Source organism: Calliphora vicina, chromosome 1, assembly GCF_958450345.1.
Source record: "Calliphora vicina chromosome 1, idCalVici1.1, whole genome shotgun sequence".
Classification (NCBI taxonomy): domain Eukaryota; kingdom Metazoa; phylum Arthropoda; class Insecta; order Diptera; family Calliphoridae; genus Calliphora; species Calliphora vicina.
In genome coordinates, this window is record NC_088780.1 from 108,149,575 (window position 1) to 108,174,036 (window position 24,462).

The following is a 24,462-nucleotide window of genomic DNA, read 5'->3' on the forward strand; positions in this document are numbered from 1 at the left end:
TAGTCAGAAATAAAGAATACTTTAAGAGAATTAAACTCGACTTTACTCTAGAGTGGACTTTAGGTCTATCATAGACAAGTTAAAGTATACTTCTGACGTTGAAGTCGACTTTAAATATAAAACTAGCTGAAGCTGTTATTACCTCGTTTAACAACAGCATCAGCTGTTCTTCACCAAGTAAAACAGTTCGGCAGAAAGTAAAAAATGTTTAAGTTACAAGATATTGGTAGAGATTTTGCAATTATTGAACAGTTATCAATAAAATTAGTACCAAAATATTCTAATTATGATATTCATCTTATATATTTTATTTTTCCACAACAAACTTCTTTTTTTCTTTAGTTGTCCCGGTTACTTTTATTGTTTACCTTTTTTGTTTTTTTTTTTAATTTAGTATGACAGCTGTTCAGCGTTGCCACTTGTCTGTATTTTGTAGTATTTTGTATGAAAACATTTTCTACATTTGCGGTGTCACCCAGTTAAAGTCGGTTCAATTTAAAACATTTTATTTTAAAGTTTTTTATTTCAAACAAATATTTGTTTAAAACAGACAAAAATTTCACTGATTCTGGTTTTCTGGAATTTCTTAGTGTTACTGATTCAGTGAATAGTTTGTCTGTTTCAAATAATATTTTTAAACAAAATTGGTATAGTAAAAAATAAAAAAAATAAAAAAAAATAAAAAACATTGTTAAAAATAAAAATGTCAGAAAATAAAAATAAGAAAAAACTACAAATAAAAAAGAAAATAAAAAAGTAAAAAAAAGAAAAACATTAAACAATGCTATTATCTGTTTATCAGACAATTCACATATTTTATTAAGCCTTTGACAAAACCAAAACTACTTATATATAAAATATTTCTAACCAAATGGGAATTATATCCTCACATCATAAAAACACACATGCAAACGAAATTACCCAATGTGACTAATATGCACATGATAACAACAAACATCCTTATTTACTTGCTTGTGTTGTTGCTTTATCCCAAGTGTTGTATTAAAATAAAAATCAAACAAAAACATTAATAGAATCTATAAAAATATTAATAGAAAATAAAATTAGTTTCAGACAGGCGATTGTTTGAAAATATTTTAGCAATAATTCTTTCTGTGTATATAAAAAATATGTTTTGCACGTGGAGACCTTTTTATAGGTTAAAACTTTTGGATATTGTATCCTGTTTTAGAAACGATATTTTATGAATCAATTCATAGGTCTAGTTCATTATGAAAGCACCGCTAAAAATATACACAGAGATATAACAGATGCTTCACAATTAAGATGTATGACTTAAGTTGAAGCTTCTGACCTCGATGTTATATTGAACTTTGATTAACTGGTTGCTGCTTTAACATAACTGATATTTCGTGACAACAGTTTTAGAGAATGTTTTCATTCTTTTAAATCAGGTATACAATTATTTAGAAATAGTTTAGTTTAGCTTAGAGTAAAAGAGAGAGGGCACAAGTACTATTTAAACAACTCTAACAAATGTTTACCTAGTGAATTCATTGAATTGAGAAAATAAACTCAGAAATGAAACTGAACAAGATGAGGATGTTGATGATGCTGACGGTACGAAGGAAACACACAAAATTACAAAAAATAAAAAAAATAAAAAATACACAGGTTTTTATTCAGTGCACTTACCTTGTCCTTTGAACCAGGTAATCGTGGGTATTGGATATCCTTCCGCTTCGCAATTTATTGATATTGTATTGCCCAGCATTATGGCTGTATCCATGGGTTCAAGATACCAACGTGGTGCAACTAAAAGAACGTGATTAAATAAAAATAAAACAAATTTTTTTATTATACTTATATTATTATTTTTTAGTTGTATTTACGAAATGTTTGCCATTTCTTGTTGTTATAAAGCAGTAGTTAGTAGTCATCACAGTAAGAATATTATACAAAGTATGAGTGTTTTGTAGGGACCATGGCAATTCAAAAGGGCTACAAACTGTGTATAACAAAAATTAACAAGATGAGCAAAAATTTTTCTGTATTTATTTGCTTCCTTCTTAGGTAAAATTTTACTAACAAAAAGTTATGGGATGTACAAATAAACTTTAATGCCGGATATCAATGGGAAAGAAAATGGTCATTATAAATAGCAGAGAATTTAAAGAGAAAGGGCATACAAAAGAGGCTACTTTAGTTGTTTAGAAATTGTACGGAAAAAGATGACACTGGAAAATAAAAAATTGTTTATTTATTACTACGATAATCTTAAATTATATTCTTGTGTTAATCTGAGGTGATTCAAATTTCTAAGTGATAATGTGTGGACATTAGGCTGTCCTCTATATTGAACTTTATAAAAAGGATGTTATAAAAAACTTGCTGATACCCAGCGTGTGCTAATGCACTAAAAATTCTTTATTAATAAATTAAATTTGTTGGAAATGGGATACCCTTGAAAGTACAAAAATCCATTGTCCACTTATTTTTTACATTAAGTTCGACTAAGTGCTAGCTTATTAGTTCCGGAGGTGCCGATTTTACCCATTTTTATCCCCTTGAAATTCGAATTTCCTAAAAATCCCTTCTTAGTGGAGGTACCTACATACAAAACTTCAAGACATACAAATTTTCAAAATTTCAAATTTGGGAAAAATGTTTGTGAGGGAAAATTCGAAAATCGGATTTACGAATGGAACTTTCTAATGAAACCGGTTTGGAGCTAATCGGTAGATAGATTAAACGAATACAATTAATACCGAAACAATTTGTTAGTTTTAAATTGTGTACCATGCTTTTGCTATTCAAAAAAGAAGAAAAATATCCTGCGATTTTAAATAAAATTGATACATTTCTTAAGACGTTAGTCCACTATGGGCAAGTTTCACCCATTTATATACCTTAAATGTACAGTGGTAACAAAATGACTCATTTCAAGCTTAAATTACTATAATTTTCCAGATATTTGAAATTAACTAATTACTTTCTATGGGATGTGCCACTCCCATTTATCCAGTCATGTTCATTTGCAGCCAATTTCACAATGGTACCGAAGAAAATCCCGCGAAGTTTTGCGGCTTTCACGATTATAGTTCACCAGATATTCCATAATAACTATTTAGTTTGTATGGGAGGTGCCACGCCCACTGAAAAGTAGCCTCTTGTTCCTTCCAGATATAGAGGAACTTACAGTAAAAATTTTAGGAGGATCTAATCAGTGGTTTTGCCAGCTATATCTCACAAACAAATTAATAAACAGACATACAATCATTTTTATAAATATAGATTATCTTATGGCAAAGTTGGTACAATTGTAGTTTTATACCAACCATCAAAAAAAGATGATTTTATCATTTCGACATCGAAATAGCAAATATTGGTCGTAGAACCAAAAAAGTAGTCATAAATATATTGATTATGCGGCAATCCTGATGCACAAATTAGTTCTAAGTACTCCAAAATTCTAGTGTAAGGTATGGCGAAAATCGGATAAAATTTTTCCTAGTCCCCATACAAGGCCTCTCTCAGAAAATGACTTGAACATTCATAATTATCTTATAATAATTAATATCGTGATGAAATTGAACATAAAAACGTTTTATTTCAAAATAAATCTTTATACCAACTATTGTGAGGATCGGTCCATAATTACGCGATATTGTCAAAAAATAATTTATACTCAAATATATTGATATTGATATAAATTTCGACATAAGTTGATTAATTTAAAAAAAATAATCACTCTATCAAATTCTGTACAGTTCGAACCATAGGTGATTCAAGTCCCCATAGAATGCCAAAACGGCATATTGATGACTGCATATATATTTAGACAAAATTTACAATTTTGAAATAGCTAACTAATGAGAGATTTTAGAATATTTATCCTAAAATTAATGATGGCTTTTGTTACATTTTTCGGTGTATTAATAATTTTGTATATAAATTTTAAATTTGTAATGAAATTTTAATGTTATAAATCTTCTTATTAACATATTTTTTTCTTTCTTTCATTGTAGATAAGAGACACATTATTAAAAAGGGAAGTAAATGGGTATACCATTTACATCATTATTAAATCATTTAAAAATGTGGTAAGTTACCTGTATTTTAAAACTTAACGCATCCAACAATATAGTAAAATTAATCCATTAGAAAACCCTCATACATTTCAACACTTTTAATTACAAAAGGTTTTTTTTTGTTAATTTTTACAAACTCTATATTTCTTAATGATTTACACACCAGCATTTTCGCATATTTATCTTACCTCGAACTTGTAATTCAGCAGTGTAATTAACTTTAGCAGCTGCATTACTGGCATAACATGTATATTTTCCACTGTGTTTAGCACTGATATCCTTGAACACCAGCAATGAATAGAATTCTTCCTTCTTTTCGGTTATCTTTAATATTAGACAAAGTGAAAAATAAATTACAAAAAATCCAAAAAAAAGAAAATACACATGTACGTATAAGAATCGAATGAATAAAAACGTATTTCGAATTTGACAAAAACTCATTGAAAGAAACCACACAATTGCTTTTAAATTTATATCTGGGGTTCCTTGCACTGCAAGTGAGAGAGACTTAAGTATTTGGTATCGTTTTTCTACCTTCAGCAAATAATAGATTGAAATGTGTCTGCTTAAGCTTTATATTGTTCACATTTCGAGTTTACATAATTTCCCTTACGCTAATACACATACAAATGTATTCTTGTAGCTCCCGGGATAATGTATTAAATTGTGTGTGTTATTGAAAATAATGTATTTGATTTCTTTGCATTCAAATCTTTTTTCTTCTTTTTTCCCCTTATTTTTTCTTTTTTTTGATTCTACTGCTACATATTGGTTTGTTGAAATTTACCTGCAAACTTGATGGTAAGGACATGTCATCTTTCTTCCAACTGAAATATATTGGCATATCACCCGAAGATACTGCACATGTAATTTGAGCTCTTCCACCTTCTTGCAGATTTTTGGGAAATTTAAATGGTTCTATAACTGGAGGACCTGAAATGTAACAAATTGAAAATATGCAATTTAAATACGTACACATAGTTACAAATTTGTGGGAAATAGTTACAAGAAAATGGAAAATTTTTGAGAATTTTTTTTATGAAATATCTAGTTTTTGTATATGAAAAGTTAAAAATAAAATGTTGGTAAAATGTTTGCACCAACCGTATTGTATAAAATCTATCATTCCGTATGTAATATTGCAAAAGAAAATCTAAGATCCCTCAAAGTATATGGAGTACTATAGCAGTATTATACACCCGGAGAAAAAATATAGTATACATATGTATATTTATTTTATTGTAACTATTTCAACATTTTTACAAGGTTTTAACAATATTATGGTTACTGTTATCATTTATATGATTCTGGCAACCATAATATGTAAAAGAAATAATATCTATATAAATAAAAATCAAATGTCGTTCGTTGGACTGATTTAGACAATTTTTTTTTTTAAAAATGTTGATAATAGTCCAACTTAGGTTTTTACGAAATGAAAAATTGACCACGCCTACTTTTACGCCCACTTTTTCCGATTTATCTAAAACCGCAAAACGGCTGCACCAATTTTGCTAATTAGTTTTTAAATGTTCGTAGTGAAAAATTTGTAAGAAAAATTTACCACGTCCGTTTTTTTCAATATATCTAAAATCGCAGAACGCATGTACCGATTTGGCTATTTTTTTTGAAATGTTCTGAATTGCCCACAAAAGTTTTTTACGCCCAATAGAAAATATCATTGAAATAAAATTACTCATTCGTTGTCATAGGAAATAATTAATTTAGAAGATGCAAACACATTTTTTATATAAGGGGATTCCATAAACTTTAAAAATCTAATTAAAAGTATGTATTTCAGTGTTGTCTACATTATAAATTCGCTAATATCTTGGCCAATAAGCGTTTAATCATGAAAAAGAACTGGATCTGTGATCACTCATAGGTAATTCTGGCCAAAAATCGATTTTTTATATAAAAACTCAAAATATCTAAATTCGCTAATAACCTGACCAATAAGCGTTTAATCAAGAAAAGGAGCTCCATCTGTGATCATATTTCTGAACAACAAATTGATTTCTTTTATATAATAACTAAAAATATCTAAATTCGCGAATAAAAGCAGCGAGAAAAGCAGCTCGATCTGTAATCACTCATATTTCTGATAAAAACTCAAAATATCTAAATTCGCGAATAACTTGGCCATTGAGCGTTTAATCAAGAAAAAGAGTTCGATCTGTGATCACTCATATTTTTGAACAAAAATCAATTTTTTATATAAAAAATAAAAAAATATCTAAATTCGCTAATAACTTGGCCAATAAGCGTTTAATCAAGAAAAGAAGCTCCATCTGTGATCACTCATATTTCTGAACAAAAATTAATTTTTTTATATAAAAATTCAAAATATCTAAATTCGCTAATAACTTGGCCAATAAGCGTTTAATCCAGAAAAGAAGCTCGATCTGTGATCACTCATATTTCAGACCAAAATTCGATTACTTATATAAAAATTCACAATATCTTAAATTATTATATTTCATTATATATTTCTGACAAAAATTGATTTTTTATATAAAAACTCAAAATATCTAATTCGCTAATAATTTGGCCAATAAGCGTTTAATCAAGAAAAAGAGCTCGATCTGTGATCACTCATATTTCTGAACAAAAATTGATTTTTTTATATAAAAATTCAAAATATCTAAATTCGCTAATAACTTGGCCAATAAGCGTTTAATCAAGAAAAGGAGCTCGATCGGTGATCACTCATTTTACAGACCAAAATTCGATTACTTATATAAAACTCAAAATATGTACATTGATTTAAAATATGCAAGATTTAGGTTTTTGACAACAGACTTATGTTCTTTGTCTCTCAGTGTATATTTTATTCTATGACCATAAGATTCATTGTACATATATTAAAATCAAATGTAAATCAAACATTTACAACGTCTGTCGGGTCAGCTAGTAAATAAATATAAATAAATATCTGTTTATGACTATCATATACATGTTCATGTTGAATCATAATTTCATAATATGTATGTTGTTCTCAGATTCTGATAACTATAATCCTTCATTATAAAAATGGCTATCACAAACATATACTTAATTACTACAATCATACATATAATTGCTTCAATCATACATCATGGTTGCCACAATCATATAAATAATTACAGTTAGCATAACATTGTTAAATAAAAACTGGTAAAACTTTTGAAATGGTCATTGTAAACATGTCAAACTCTATTTTTTCTCTGTGTGCATATTACACTCATTTTCGTATTATTGGCGGGGAGTATTTGAGTTTAGAACCGTTGCACAGTATGAGGTTTTAACAATTTAGCTTATCAAAATACAATTTTTTGTTTGTTCTTTTTTTTAAAGAATTTTAACTAGAATTGATTGATAACATTCCCAACTACAAAGAATTGAATTTTAAAGTAAACAAATTTACAGTTTTATAAAGTAACAGCACCTGAAACTTCACTGTAATTGCAAACTTTTATAAGACATAAAAGCATGTCAAGGCGCGTAGCTCAATTTTAAATGTTTGTAATTTTTTTTTTAAATGCAATATCTTCATGAAATTTTTTCTAGTTTGTAGTTTCATACATTTTTTATTAAAAAAAAATAATAAAATATAAAACGAGTGAGCAGAAAAAAAGTTTGAAGTTTTTAAAATATATCTCTTTTCTGAACATATTTTTTGAAATTTGGTATTTTCTAATTGGACATAAAAATTTATGGACCAACGAATCATATGCGGGAAGTTGTACTTTACTTCTGAAGCACACCGATTGCTCACCAAAGCTTATGGTGAATGTGTTCCATCCATGAATGTGTTCAGACCATCATATTCAACCTGAACTGAATGCAACTAATTTGTTTGAAGTGAGCATTGGACGAAAAACGCCCAGAATGGCAAAGCTCAGCCACGTGTTGCAGTAAAATGAAGTGGTTGGGAAGTTTTGCTTCATCTGCTGTATAGTCCAGACCATTGGTAGGCGTTCATATTGTTCAGATTACGATGATTTTCGTAAATTTACACGTACACAACCCGAATGTAAACAATTGAGAGTAAATATACAAATATTTCAATCAGTTGCTTGATGTTGTTGCGGATATTTTATTTTTTACCCATACATGCACACAAATTAATTCTACTCTCCAATAAAACTATGTTCAGAATACAGATGATTTCAAATCACAAAGAAAAAACTTTTGAATATTTCCCATATTTATCCACTTAATAAACAAACCATTTTTAGACTACCAGTAAAAACCTTAAACAATTCACATTTAAATATTTACCATGCAAAAATATACTCACTATTGACATTCAATTGCATGTCACGACGAGCCTCCTCGCCGGTGCGACTTTTAACAATGCAGGTGTACATGCCCTGATCACGATTAGGTTCAACATTCTTGATGACAAGATAACCTCCCTGTTGGACAGGAGCTAAAGTATAATGGGTATCTGAAAATACAAGAGCAAAAAAAAAAGAATGAAACGGAAACAAAAAAATTACCAATACAACTAAATTTATTCAAATATAGTACAAGGACAAAGAAAATGATGGGTAAAAATGCACAAACACTCACAGCGAATATTTGAGTGGCTAAAACAAACGTTCAGTGGAAGTATTTGTAGTATAAAAGAATGGATGGATGGTTGGTTTGGTTTGCTGTATAAATGAATACGAAAACATTTCCACAATCAAACATTCATATACATGCAGAGAAATAAAAAGTATCTTCATCTATTGAAGGCCATGCATGTATATGAATGTCTAAATGTTTAAAGCTGTGTATGTGAAATGTTTGTTTACTTCCCAGCAGTTTTAGGAGACAGTCCCGAACTAGTGATTTTACCAATTTTTTAGCAATGTTTTTGTAGATCTCGTATAGTAGATTATTTTTAAAAATTTTTGAAATCGGATCGCAAACAAACAAATTTATACAGCCAATTGACCCTTTTTGATTGCAATGACACTATCAACTAGCTGGATCAAAGTAGTGAAGGTATTGGATTCACATACCGGTTACAAAGCGTTTACTTTACTGCCTAACTACTTACTTGATCAGCTACATAACTAGTTATTTTAACAATTGACCACAAATAGTCATCTAAAAAGACATATCACAGACAGTCCAATAAACGATTGCTCCTGGTGGCTAAAATAACTACTTTCTAAAGTGCAGTACAAAACAAAAGTTTAAAGTGGCTTCACTATATGTTACTAATAGACACTAAATTGACTATTGACTTCATGCTATGTTACATGGAATATCAGTATACTTAAGCAAAAATAAACTGTATGAGTATAACCTTAATTGACACTTAAGTGGCAATTGTCTTCACGCTAGATTACCTGGAATGTATAAAGTAACCAATTGTCTTCTCTCTGCACTAGAAAGAGCACATTCGTGTCAAATGACCAAAAATATATACTGGAATCAGACAAGTGATAAGACATTAGTGACAGTTACTGTTTATAAGGGATACATTGACTACTTGCTTAACTGCTGGGTTTCTACACTCATTCGAGAAGTGAATGTTTGAATGTAAGAGTGGGTGGGTGTTTATATGAATATCTGTAACTGTATACATATTGGCAATTTGTCTTACTTGTTGTCAGTTCATGATGTCCTTTCTCCCATCTAATTTGTTCAATGGGATAACCGGAAAATGGACAGTGTACTTTTATATCTTCGCCGGCGACAGCTTTTATTGGTCCAATGGCTCGCACATATGGAGGTCCTATGGTAAAAAGGACATAAAAAGAGGTTAATAAAAAATTATTTATGTATGCATGTGTATAGGTAGCATGTGTAGGAATGAGTAGGCATGTTGTCATTTCGTAGTGTTTTTGAACATTTGAAATACTAATTTATGTAACTGTTTTAACAGGATACATTTACTACAAATGTTCGAATTTTGTTATTTTTTCGTTTGTCTGATTGTTGTTGCTCTCATCGTTGCTGTTGTAATTTTAGCTTATGTTATACACAAATGACATTTTGACATTTTGTGAACTTTTGCTCAACACATTAATTAAAAATAAACATTTAAATGTACTTCAGTCAAATGTTTATTGAAAAAACTAAAAAAAAGAAACATAAATAAATGTAGGAATAAATGAATAATAAATCAATTGTGTATGAATGTACGTATGTAGGTGTACGATTTGTACATACACACATACAGTGAGTGTCAATACATGGAATTTTTTTTTGAAAACTACATATATTCCGTAATTTCAGTTTTCATAAACATGACCTTATATCAACTATGTATATGAAAAATGAATATTTCCAAGATGAATTACTTCTTAGCATTAGCGAAACAAGGGTACCAGTTCCCTTTCGGATCCTTGCAGAACCCTTTCGGTTCCTTGCAGGTCCGCCACAAAGTAAAATTTTGTAAATAACTTCCTGAAGTCCTTATTTTCAATATTTAATAAAAAAAACTTTTTCAACAATTTATAGCCTTGGTCCACAAGGGGTTAACAATAAAATATTAAAAAACCTACATCAAAACTTAATTTTTGACTTTTTTGAAAAAATTAAAATTATTCGAATAATTCGATTAATTTAAAACGTGTGGTCGAATTATTCGAACTAGTTAAAATCTCTTATTCGTTTTATTCGAACAAGAGAAAAATCGAATAATTTGAATACCCTAATATGTATATAAAAACTAAAAAAATAAATAGAAAATATATATTCGGTTTCAATAAACAATTTGATAATAGCAAAAAAACAGAAAGAAATTCACTTCATACTACATGCTAATTGGAAGCTTAGTTTTCGCAGCAATCTTATCCTTAAATTATTGGTTTAAACTATTATTTTTGCCCTTAAAATGTTGTAATAAGCTTTAAATACTGTCACAAAGTAAAATTTTAGTGTTTTCCCCTACTAAATTTAGTTTTTTCAGTCGAGGTTGTCATTCTCGTTGAATTGCCCATATACGAGTAAATTAGACTATAAATATTGTAAATTTATATGATCATGACCAAACTAAATTCCAAAACTAACTTTTTAGTAATACGTATAAGAATTTATATCGAGTTTCACGAAAATTACTGCATGTATGAATATTTTTTTCTCAAGTGAAATATTTTTGTCATTTTTTAAAGTGTTATGTTCGACAAAATGTAAATTCTTCTTTTTTTTTGGTTGTTCATTTTGTAGTTTAATATTAATAAAAGTATAATTGATGTTTTTATTTTAGGTTATTATTAGGGGGCGGATTTTCATGCATTTATTATTGGAAAATATGCGCCTAAAATATGCTTCAAAAAAATCAAAATATGACCTAAAAATTTAAAAAATATGCACTAAAACTATTCTTAAAATTATTTTTCTTATGAAAAAACGATGGATATATTAATTGTAATATCTTGGTATGAAACTTGTTTAAAGCCATAATCTTTAGAGCTTCTATATTGTGACTTTCCTTTTAAAATCATCAATATTTTGATCGTGCTGTAAAGTAGCAGCCAACCTTAATTTTTATCTCGTAATAACCCAACAATTAAGCAATTAGTAAATGTATCTATTATAGACGGAAATTGTTAATAATTTTAGCTGAACTTGGCTGACTCCAATTTATATATTTTGGGTCATTTGACGTGCTATTTGTAATGCAGAGAGAAGTCAATTGGTTACTTTATACATCCCATGTAATCTAGCATAAAGACAATTGTCACTTAAGTGTCTCTATGTAATCTATAGTGTATTTTATTTGTGTATTGCATTTGTCTCTAAGTTATCCAAAATCACTAGATTACGACAGTCTCGTAAAACTGCTTGGAAATGACTGTCAGGAGCGGTAACAGTGTATGTGGAGTTACAAAATCTTTCGATAACGAAATCTCTTATAAATCGAATTTGCAATGAAAACAAATTTGAATGTTTTTCGATACATTTAATGAATTCACTTAAAAAAACTAAAGTTTTTTGAAGAACATTTTTTTGAAATGATAATTTTCAATTACTGATAGAGAAATGAAGAACTTAATGCCAGTTACTCCATGTCGAAAGAAGTTAGTCGATAACATTTACTGCTATTTCTATAACAAATTCGACAAAAAAATGTTGTCGAAACAATGTATTGCCTATTAACGACAAAAAATTATATTTTTATTAAAAATTGGCAAAATATGCATATAAATATGCATTTTGAAGTAAAATATAACAAAATATGCATTATCAATAAAATATGCAAAAATATGCACTAACAAATCGATGCCATTTTGCAGCAAAATGTGCGATTCGGATTAATAATTAGTCTACATTGTATTTGGACGTTCGAGAAAAAACATGCATTTGCATATAAATCCGCCCCCTAGTTATTATTATTTAATAGTTAAATTTCAATAGAATACAGAAATATTTTTTAACAAATAAATTTCATCTATTTTCTATTTTTAATAATCGCAAATCAGCAACTCAAAAGCACAATCTAAAATAAAATATTAGAAAATATATAAAAAAAAATTTAAAAACTTGTGACCCAAAAAAATATTTCCTTAAAATTCGCCAATGTCAAATCGGCACAACTATCTTATATATAAATAGGCCACACGTTTTTTTGTGATACACTTTTAAGTATGTTATTGTCCACCAATATTGATGAAACATATATGGTTTAAAAGGTTTTTTCTCCAGATATGCACAATATAACAAATTATTTCAAAAATAGTTACATTAAAGTGGTAAAAAGCGTTTCAAATGTGGTCGAATTTCGACCACCAGGCGATCCTAGTATCTATTAACCCTCTAACCGGCAAGGCTGCCATTAGGCGGGGTATGTTAAATGTATGTAATGCTGCTTTATTTGCTTATTCCTCCCATTATAACTGTAAATATGTTTAAAGAGACAAACAATTTACTTATTGTGATAAATATGAACGTGCACTTGTCCTTTGTTTATTTTTATTCCAACTTATTTTTTTTTTATTCAAACAGTAACCTGGTATATTTTTTTATCTCAAAATAAAATTGGCCTGTTAGAGGGTTAAAATATTAAATAGAATCAAAAACAATTTTTAAATTTCGTTTAAAAAAATTTTAAAATATAATTTGTTTAAACTTTAAAGCAACAATATTTTTGTTTCTCTCAAAACTTAATCAGTAACAATATAAACCAAGGAATTTACAATGCTATGAAAATAGTTTTCAATATCTTAGTTTAATACCTCCTATGTTGCTAAATATTTTGAAAATTATATGATTTTTTGCTAAATGCCAACCATGACTTTTCGCATTAAATTCAACTCAGATAATTAAAATAATAATCAATTTTTGTTTTCCTCATTTGTAACAAAAACCATGTCAGTAATTTAATTATGTGTTTTTTTTTTTCTGTAATTTGCATTCTTTTAATTTATTCATTGCACATTAAAGTTCTGCACCAATGTCCTACTTAATGATGTTTTAAATTTAAATTTAAAGTTATTTATATTTTGTTACTTTTTTTTGCGAATAATTTTCATAAATCGCATTATGCATTATGTTGAAAATATAAATATAAAAACAATATGAACAGATGCATATTAATTGCTTTGAACAAATTTTAAATTAAATACAATTTAATTAAAATATTCAAATGGTATGACCATCAAACACACACACACACTGCTAAAAGTACATTCAAATGGGAAAGTGTAAAAGTTTTAAGAGTTTTCCACAATTACAATATAAATAAATAAATTTAATTTATTGTATTACACAAAACTAAAGGGTGATTTTAAGCCCGATAGAACTTACGAAAGGGTCAAATATCAAACGAACTGTCTTACTGCGCTCACTTTACATTTATGATCAGTATCTGGCAAATTATCATGAATAGATTGACGCTTGAACAACGCTACCAAATTTACTTTGAAGATCAGTCATCGATTTGCGCAACTTATAGACGACTTTTTTTATTGCAAAATTGTGTTCTGCGATCAGACTTATTTTTCTCAAACGGGTTTGTTAATAAAAATTGCCTCATACAAGATACCCTACAGACTTTAATACAGCCAAAAAAATTCACTGTTTGGTGCTTATTTCTTCCAAAATTAAGCCGGTTTTCGAGTTACACACACAATATCCAAGGTTGTGCGATTTGACACTTCTCGATTATTTCTTCTTTTAGATTTCAAGGAGTGCCGGGTGCAATATTGTGACACTAGGCCTAAAAGTTAATTGCTGAAAATTTGAGCCAAATCGGACAACGATTTATGGACGCGCATCGAGGTCAAATTTCAGATTTAAGCAAAATTTTACTATTTATATGGAATAAATAGGTGAAACTCGTTAACTTTCTGCATTGTTTTCTACAATCTATAAATCTACATGATTTATTTGTATTAATAATTATTACATTAAAACATTTTTTTTTGGAAATTAACCCTGTATCTCCTTTGGGTCAAAATGACCCAAAAACTGTATTATCGCCAAAATTCAGAAAAAATGCAAATTTTTCAGTTTTTGTAAAAATGTTGCTACTAAATAAATACTTTTGCAATTGAATGCAAAATGTGTACGAAATTATCGTTGTAATGAGATATAAACGACAAAATTTGGTTAAAAAATGTTAAAGTTATTAAAACTTCGCCAGACCATTAACGTGTCTCAGGCCACTTGAACAAGAAATTTAAGGATAAAAATTAACATATTTCGAGAAAAATTAAAATAAAAGCAAATTTTTATTTAAAATATATCTGTATTTACTTTTGTATGAGTTTTTGTCTTCGTAGGATACCGTTAACCTATTCGCAGGTATGACCAAAAAAAATAAATTTTTTTAAAGGCTGTTTCGAATCTCCATTTTCAAATTTTTAAAAATTTTGTTAAACAAATTTCAGAATTTTTTGATCATCACATTGGGATTTATTGAGATTATAAAAGGGAATAAAAATATGAAAAAATTATGTCAATACCTCTTACAGTTTTTCCGTACCTGCGATTTCAATTTTGCGATTTTCAAGAAAAACTAATTTTTTGACCATATTTTGGCGAATGAGCCCAATTTCCTTACTGCTATTAATTTTAAGTAAAACCTGTTCAGAATATTATAGTCCGGGTAATTTTAAGTATAGTCTGAAACTTTTACTAAAATTGGAAGACGTTAAACCTTAAATCGAGAAGGTCAAGGTCAAATTTTAAAATTTTTTTTACATCTTTATTAAAGAAATTCAAGCTCAAAAATTTTTAAAGAGGACGATATCTATCCAAATAAATGTTTTGTAACTCAAGACATAAAATTTTTGATTTTTTCTTAAATTAATTTTTTTTTCGAGAGATTGAAGAAATAGCTATCTAAACTATTTGGGACAAAATTTGCTAAGAACAATAGGTAATAAGTTACATGGATGAAAAAAACCACCTGTTTGGCCCTCTAACCCCCATTAACACGAAGTCTGGTTATGCCTTAACTAACAGTTATACTGTCGGTTAAAATTATTTTTGTATGAAAACTATCAGTATAACTATTAGTTAAAACATAACCAGACTTCGTGTTACTGGGGGTAACTCAGAGAGTTATTGATGATCTTGTCAATAACTCTATGTCTAAACTACTATTCAATAGGACAAACCTGGGTTAAAATTTCATCCAGAACGGAAGACATCGGTTTCAAAAGTTGTGAAGAAAACCCCCATAAACCCCCCTCAACATCACTTAGAGCGTGCAGAAAATAATTTGTGGATTGTTGAAAAAATATCAGCCATATCCAATCGATTTTCAAAACGTTTCTTCTGTTTGAAAGGCAAAACATATGTAGCACTAGTTCCTCAAAAGAGAGTCAACTCGCAATTTTTAAATTTTCACTTTTTGCAAAAATTGATGTACAGTGGTCATATCTACTCACTGTAAAAAAGCTTATATAATTTTCTCTACACATTCTACAAAAATACAGTTGCATCCGTCTTCAACTTTCATTGTAATGTACTTAAAATAGCAATTTGTTTCCTCTGCTGAAAATCTTTAAATTTTGAGTTGACTATCTTTAGAGGAACCATGTAATTTTGTAATAGAAAAATTTGTTTAAACCAGAGATCGAAAATAACTCGTCCATATACCAAAAAACGCATATTGTGATTTATATTTATGTGATAAAAATAAATCACTGAAAATAACAGTTATAAAATGGTTTTTATTTAAATGGTTTGGTATGACCTTTATTCGTTTTTGTTGTTTTTTAATGGTTTGGTGTGAGATACACAATTCATTTGTTCTTTATAACTGTTACTTTTTCTTTTATTTACATACAATAACATATTATTAGTAATTTTTAACAAATTATGGAAATAATATGATAAGTATGAAGTAATGAAGTCTGAGTAACAGAAATAAGATTTTTTTTTTAATTTGTTATAAATCTTTTCCCATTTTTCGTTCATAAACTTTGTTCATGTGAAAAAATCCCCCATGTTGGGAAATTTTTAGATGGAATTTTGTAAACAATAAACATCTGTTACGAACAAAATCAACTATTGTGAATGAAAAGTTCAGGGGAATATCACGATAGCAATTTTCCCTTCGGGGGAAATGGATATTTCATGGGAACATAAATTTCACATGTTTTTCATGATAGGAGTGATTAAGTGTAGTGAACGAGGAAAACTGTCAGTATTTCCTAACTCTAAGGCATCCTATAAAAGAGAATGGCTATATGAAAACCCCTGCGTGTTTTTGGTGTAGCTTAGTGATATTATAGAGACAATATCATTCAAATGAAGGAAAGGGCAACTTACTTAAATAGGACTCTTCTCCATTCACACAATCGGTGTTTGAGTCGTCGTTTTCACACTTTCCGTACTAAACACCTTTTAATATCAATTTCCTTGGAATACATGTGGGGCTCGGGTATACCTCCCATGGACCATCAAGGAGTAATTTCAGTTTGAAAATGAAAAAGGTCCCCAGAGACCATTTCACCTATCGGAGAGTTAATCACCCCTATCGGCAATAACATGTGAAATTTTGTTCCCATGAACTATCCATTTCCCTCGAAGGGAAAATTGCTATCGTGAAATTCCCATGCGTTTTTCATTCACAATAGTTAATTTTGTTCGTAACAGCTGTTTATCGTTTACAAAATTCCATCTAAAAATTTCAAAAAAGGGACATTTTTTCAAGTGAACAAAGGTTGATGAACGAAAAAAGGAAAAGGGAAAATATTTCATGTGAAATATTGATTCGCGATAGGGTGAATATTTATCTAACAAATCACACTGTGACCCGACCCCCACATGTATTCCAAGTAAATTTTATCAAGAATCGTTAAAAAAGGTGATCCTACCAATAGTTTAGTTTCTATTGAGATTTAAAGGTGTTTAAAAGGTCCGTTGGGACCTTGTACTGAAATTTCAAGAAATCCTTAATAAATACACATTCTTTTGTCTTATTTTATTGTTTGAACACATCACAAACGTGTTCTTTGAATTTTAGATACTCTTTGGATTATTTTATTGTGCCTTTCCTTGAAAACATAATAAACTTTCCGTCCCTTTTTGAATTTTTGTTATCTGATTTATGTTTGAACACATTTCAAAGGAGGTCTTTGAATTTACTCTTACTTTTTGTTACATATAAAACTCATAAAAAATTAATAATGTTAATAAATAAATTCTTTTTTCTAAAATTTATTATATAATTAGTATAATTGATATAATGTATAATTAGTAAGTAATAATAAAGCAAAACAACAAAAAAAAATGGCGTTTTCATATAAAATTCCACACAAATAGAAATAGGTCCCTGTGGACCTTGTAAGGCCAACGAATGACTCACTCATCGGAGGGTTAAATGAAGCCTCTAGAAGCTGTATATCCCATTTGGTGGTGATGCCCGGCGTGTTTAGGTTATAAATAGTTAGGATCACTGTTTCATTTTCAGGATAGTATATTCATATAGACACATTTGCACGTAGACATGCAGGCATGTATGCCAGTATAAGAACGGATACCGATTTTCATAATTTATGTCTATCATTTTTTTCTTTAACCGACCAAATATTTCCTTTAAACAATGAATGTTTTTTGGCACTACAGTGCTTTGAACAGAGAAATACTTATGTAAATCAACAAAGATTTTGTGTGTAAATTTCCTTAACTTTAACATACTTGACGAATATTTATCATAACAACTAATGCATTTGTTGTCAGCACAAAGCTTTTTGAGCGGAAACACTAACAATTTTGTCATAACGATGTAATATCACTGATAAATGGAGACTATACCTGATAACTTTTTCTCCTGACATCAAATTTATCAAGTATGTATAGATTTAGGATATGAGAATGCTGGTCAGCACACGATTTTTTTAAATCTGTATTCAGGTTATATTTAATTATTTAACTGTTAATAAAAAACAATAAAAGAATGCATTTGTTTCTCGATCTGTATGAAGTTGTAGATATGAAGTTATTATAATAAATAAATTATGCACAAGAAACATACATATGCATAAAAATTATAGTATTTTTTTATGCATATATGTATAAATTCTAGGGAAACTAAAACCTGTTTCCAAATAATAATACATATTTGTATTTATACACATATTCATATATTCATGAAAGTACGAGAGCAGCCTTTTCAATTTCTTATTACTCGTAAATTCTGTTTAAATTGATTATTATCTTTCAGATTTCTTGGTCATACTTGATACCTTAATTGTGATCACGGTTAACTCTTTTTGCTTCAAACGGCAATAAATGTTATTAATGTAATATTCAGCCAAAACTATAACTATTATGTTATTGTTTTTAAGAATATCTAAAGTCGATTGATATTTCTGATTCGTTGAAATATTACTACAGCCTTTTGAGATTGCTATCTTATGTGTGAACTATTGTATATAAATCTACTACATCTGATGTTTATATAATTATTATGTACATGTTACATTAATGCATAATTTTATGCACAGTTCATACATAGATATTTTAACTATATTTACATTAGGGTGGCCCTTACTTCGATGCTCACAAGGTCCAAAATTGTTCAGAGTCATCTTAAAATTAAATGCTGAACATTTTAGCAAAATTGGATAAGGTTGCACATTTTAATTGAACTTTTGGCCAACGGATTAAATATTAAATATACATGATATCAAAAAAAATTATATATTCTAATACCAAATTTTACATTTTGAAATGTTAATTTTTAATTTTTTTCTTGGATACCATTAACACATATTAACCCGAAGTCCAAAAAAAATTTCAAATCCATTTTGAATATATACATTAGGAGGCTCGATTTGTAGGGACATAAAAAAATCGCCCAAGTGACAAGAACAATCGTATTTTAGGAATCAAAATAAGAAACTTTGCATAAGAAACCATACCTCTAAAATGAATTATGATGTTCCTTATTTTGACCCAAATTATCAACATTTTTACCCACCCTACTCCAGTTCTTTGATAACAGCGGATCCAAATATTTCCCGACTTTCTTCATTTTTCCTTTATTGGACTATCAACAAATGCATGTGTCAAATAGAAAAAGAATTTTTTAAAACTAATGACTAAGTTCAAATTAATATACATTTGAATTTAATAAATTTTAAAAAGGCGATTTTTCGATAATTTTTTGGGAAAAAAGTACTTTTGTTCTTTTTAAGTTATCTTAAAAAAATTCTAAGAAGATGTATTATATTTTAAAAGAAAAAAAAAATGTATTGTTTTGATAATATTTATAATCTAAACACGCCGGGCAGCACCACCAAAAGGGATATACAACGATGAGTGAGTCATCCGTTGACCTTAAACGAAGTACAAGCTAGACATGGACCTTTTTCTATTTGTGTGGAATTTTTTATTAAAACTCCGTTCTTTGTTTTTCTTTATTATTATTTAATAATTATGCATGTACGACGTACAATTTAAATAGTCACTGTCTCTTAATACACACACTTATATTACACACTTTAAAAACACACTGGTAATACAGTTGATGTTAAGTATAACAGCGTCTCAATACACTGACTGGCTGCAACCCGCAGCTACTATTTATATACACAGTGCCATCTTCTAGTAGTTTCATGAATTATCTTAATGGACAAAACTAAAATGTTCTGTTTCTTGAGCTTTTAGCAGCTTTAATGTTAATGTCATTAACTTTTAACAGTTAATGTTGTCATACTTATACACAATGTAGAATAAGATTCCAAGACAATCAAGTTATGCCCGTCCGTCTGTCGATAGGGCGCAAACCAATTAGGTAGCTCTCTGAAATTTATAAATATGCTGATTATGCAACAATCCTGATAACATTTTGTTTTTTTTTAGTTCTCAATACTCTTAAAATATACTGTAAAGTATGGCGAAAATCTAGTCCCCATACAAGATCCCCCTCGGAAAATGACTTGAACATTCACAATTGTCTTAGAATAATTAATATCGTGATGAAATGTGACATAAACTAGTTTTATATGAAACTAAATTTTTATGAGGATCGGTCCATAATTAACCTTACCCCCCATATAACCCCGATATTAGAAAAGTATTTTATTATCACATTTTTTTGGTAAACCCTAATTGAAATTTATTATGTTTTAATATTTATTTAGGTTTTCTCAACATTTCATATTTTATTTATTTATTTTCTTAAATTTAATTTTGTGAATATTAGTTTCAATTTCTCAATTTTCATAGGGTTTTGCTTAACATAAAATTGGATTTCTTAATTTAAATTTATATTTTCTGAATATTAATTTCGATTTCTCTATTTCAACATGAAATGGTGTTGTTTCATATAAATATATCGATGATAATTGTGCTTCAACACTTTAAAGCCAACAAGCGGAAAAATTATGAACCAAAGTTTACGATTTTAACTAATTGAAAATCAATTCCAAAATATATGCTTTCAAAATATTAATGCAAATATGTAAGAAGATATTATAAATAATATTTGAGAACCGTTGATGTAGATATTTAGTTTATACTTTTTTTGCCATGTTTTTAACATTAATGTTTTGTGTAGTATGTAATTTATGCAAATTATGTGTCAGACACGAAAATGCTCTCATAATGAAATCCAATGTATGACTTAATGTGATTGCATTAATGCACATTTGGATATGAATATTTTGTAGATATTGACATAAATGGATGTCAGTGTGTGTGTGTGTGTTCGTTATGGGAAATAGAAACCATTAGCCACGCCTAGAATATTCCAAAATTATTGAAAATTTAATTACATACATGCATATTAGATAAAGCGCTTTTCGCTACACAGTGCTATAATTAGTAATTAGTCTAAATGTACAGTTCCGAGCAAAAAAAATGCAATACTATTTTATGTGATCTTCAACTTGTATGATTCATCTTACAACGGAATCTAATTCTCCCCATCTGCTATTTATAAATTATTTGTGGTCATAGTCAATTATTGTATGACATTGTCCCCAATATTTTTGTACATTAGGATAATTATAAAAAAAAAAAATCAGTAGTAAATTTTTGCGAGCAAAAAAATTCAACTTTAAGAAATTGACGACTAAATTTGTAAATTTTTTAAAAAATAATTACATTATACAACAAAATCAATTTTTTTCCAAAATTACAAGGTCCGACCAATGAATTTTGATAGAGGAGACAAAAAAAAGACACGTGTATCGGCGTTTTGAAAGTTTACATCTGAATTTCATTTGAGGGGGGTTAAAGTTTCCCAACTATGGCACATTCTTATTGTTAATCTTATTAAGAAACCATATGATCCTTACATTTTAGGTATAAAATGTGTTCAGCAAAGTTATGTAAAATGGAAATAATACGGAGAATATTTTTGTAGAATATGTTAAACCTCTAAATCGTCAAGGCATAGGTCTTGTTTGTCCTTCTTTTAAAAAAGTCCAAAAACCACCATTAAAACAGGGATTTAAGGGGTTGAAATATTCTGCAAAAAAATTATACGTGAAATTTTACTATAAGTCCCTGAATACATCAAAACGGAAAATTCAACCAGAAAGTCAGAAATAAAACATAACAAAAGAGAGCATAGGGTTAATTCGCATTTATTAAGAAAACTTTGAATGAAATTCAGATGTAAACTTTCACAACGCCGATACACGTGTCTTTTTTTTTGCCTCCTCTATCAAAATTTATTGGTCGGACCTCGTAATTTTTTTTGGTGTTGTACAGTGTTATTAAACATGGTCAGGAAATTCTATGTAAATATATTATATTTTTTAAATCGGAATACAAACGAAGAAATAGGATCGTTTTAAAAATTTAACATACCCGAGGTGTTCTACTTTGGGGACCCCTGACCGTGCCCGTGGTGGACCCATGAGGTCCAAATTCAATATTTAAACTCGACAACAATTTTTCTAACCGTTTAGGAGTTACAGATTTATTTCCTTTGTTTGTTATACCCTACACCACCATAGTGGGGAGGGTATAATGCGTTTGTGCAGATGTTTGTAACGGCCAAAAATATTAGTCTAACACCCACCTTAAAGTATACCGATCGACTTAGACTCACTTTCTGAGTCGATTAAACGATGTCCGTCCGTCTGGCTGGTCGGCTGGCTGGCTGTCCATGTAAACCTTGTGCGCAGATATTTCGATCAAATTTGGTACATATTATTTTTTTGGCCCAAGGACCAAGCCTATTAAAACTGGCGGAAATCGGTCCATTATTTCACCTATCCCCCATACAAATGTCCTTGCGAAATTGGACTTTATCGGTTATAAATGTTGAATTTATATATGTTTCTCTACAAATTCCGCTCCAAATAAGTTTTATATATACAAAATGCATGACACCAAATTTTGTTACGATCGGTCCATAAATAGTCATAGCTCCATTAAGACCAGCTTCCGAAAATCACTTTAGCGTGCATAAATCGCTTAAAAATGTTGGTATACACACAAAATTCAACATAGTTAACTTTAATACAGACATAAATCACACGACTTAATTTCATGGTGATCGGCCCATAATTGGTCATAGCTCCCATATAAGGGCCAAAAATATAAATTATTGAAATTTTAAATGAAAAATGTTTTTGCTCTTTAACTTAGTGTAGGGTATTATATGGTCGGGCTTGACCGACCATACTTTCTTACTTGTTTTTTCTATACCACTGTGTGTTGCATTTTTTATGCTAGGTACTGTATATTTGAAGGCTTATGAACTAAATATACTTTATAAATGCATTAATACAAAGTGTTTTAATTAATAGTTAATGCAGTTTTTATATCGTAATATCATTTAATATTTAAATATGATTTATTCTAATTTCTAATGTATATAATTTTCTATATAACTTTCTATAACCATTTCCTAAAGAACATACTATGCAATATTTTCTCTTGAAAAATAATCTGTAGCTTTACGAACAGAAATGAAAACCACTACTTGCAATTACTGTACCAATTACAATGAAGTTATTATAGAATAGGTATAACGGAGAGCTGCTATTTAACACACAAAATAGTACATGTAGCAATCTAATGCTTGTAAAATTGGGCCTAACATTTCAATTCTTTTAAAAATAATATAATGGTATGGAAGTTGTAATATTATGCCATATTGGACGATTTTAAGTAAGCCAGCGAACTCCTGCTGCTACCATAAACTTAAAAACACATTTGTTCACTGTTCAATTAATTAAAATATTATTTTAAACATTTTCTATGAAACTGCAATATACTTAAAATTCCTACAACTAAATATATAATCTGATATTAATCTAATATTAAAACAATATTTTTGTGAACTAAAACAATTGTTTACACAATTTTCAATATACATACATAGAATTTTATTGAAAATAATTTATTATATTTAAATTGTAAAAGTATTCATGAATGTTAATTTGTAATAGTAAAATTTAGTTGTCTTGTTAGTTTATCTCTTGGTTACATACATATGTTTGGTGTGTGAGTATTTGGGTAAAACATCAACCCAGCACACATGATTGTTGTCCACTATATTATTTCTAACTAGGTAGTTGGACTAGTACAATTTTTGAAAGTTCTGAAACCGATTCGAATTTTAAAATTTGTTTCTATATGTCTGCATTTGTTTGCATAATTTATATTGTAGAAAACAAATTATCGATAACTTTCCTACAAAAAAAAAAGTAATCGATAACATTTTTAAAGAAAATCAAAATTATCAAAAAGTTTTTCATGTAAAATAAAAGCCATCTATAAATTTTCTATTATTGATAACTTTTCTATAGAAAATAAAGGTTGTCATTATATTTTCCATAGAAAATCAAAATTATCGATAAAATTTCTATACAAAATAAAAGTTATCGATAATTTTTCTCCTGATAATTAAAGAAAGCGATCGCTTATCTATAGAAAATCAAAGTTATAACTCGGCTATAGAAAATAAAGGTTAACGATAACTTTTCTATAGAAAATCAAAGTTGTTCATAACAAATTTTGTACAGAAAATCAAAGTTTTCTATAAATTTTGTTAGAAAATTTA

General features: G+C 28.7%; 1 protein-coding gene and 1 long non-coding RNA gene across 2 annotated transcripts in view; one reads left to right on the forward strand and one right to left on the reverse strand.

Annotated features, from left to right (window-relative positions):
• LOC135963550 (uncharacterized) overlaps nt 1-24,462 on the forward strand; it is a 319,480-nt gene that overhangs the window by 142,265 nt on the left and 152,753 nt on the right. The window contains exon 2 of the long non-coding RNA XR_010576851.1: nt 3,990-4,064. This is a non-coding gene — a long non-coding RNA (uncharacterized LOC135963550). The remainder of the gene's footprint in view (nt 1-3,989; nt 4,065-24,462) is intronic.
• The window catches only part of Dscam3 (Down syndrome cell adhesion molecule 3), a 165,678-nt gene that overhangs the window by 54,788 nt on the left and 86,428 nt on the right, over nt 1-24,462 (reverse strand). The window contains exons 12-16 of the mRNA XM_065515462.1: nt 9,637-9,768; nt 8,335-8,484; nt 4,840-4,985; nt 4,241-4,376; nt 1,657-1,776 (exon numbers count right to left, since the gene is read on the reverse strand). Coding sequence (XP_065371534.1) covers nt 1,657-1,776; nt 4,241-4,376; nt 4,840-4,985; nt 8,335-8,484; nt 9,637-9,768 — 684 coding nt within the window. The remainder of the gene's footprint in view (nt 1-1,656; nt 1,777-4,240; nt 4,377-4,839; nt 4,986-8,334; nt 8,485-9,636; nt 9,769-24,462) is intronic.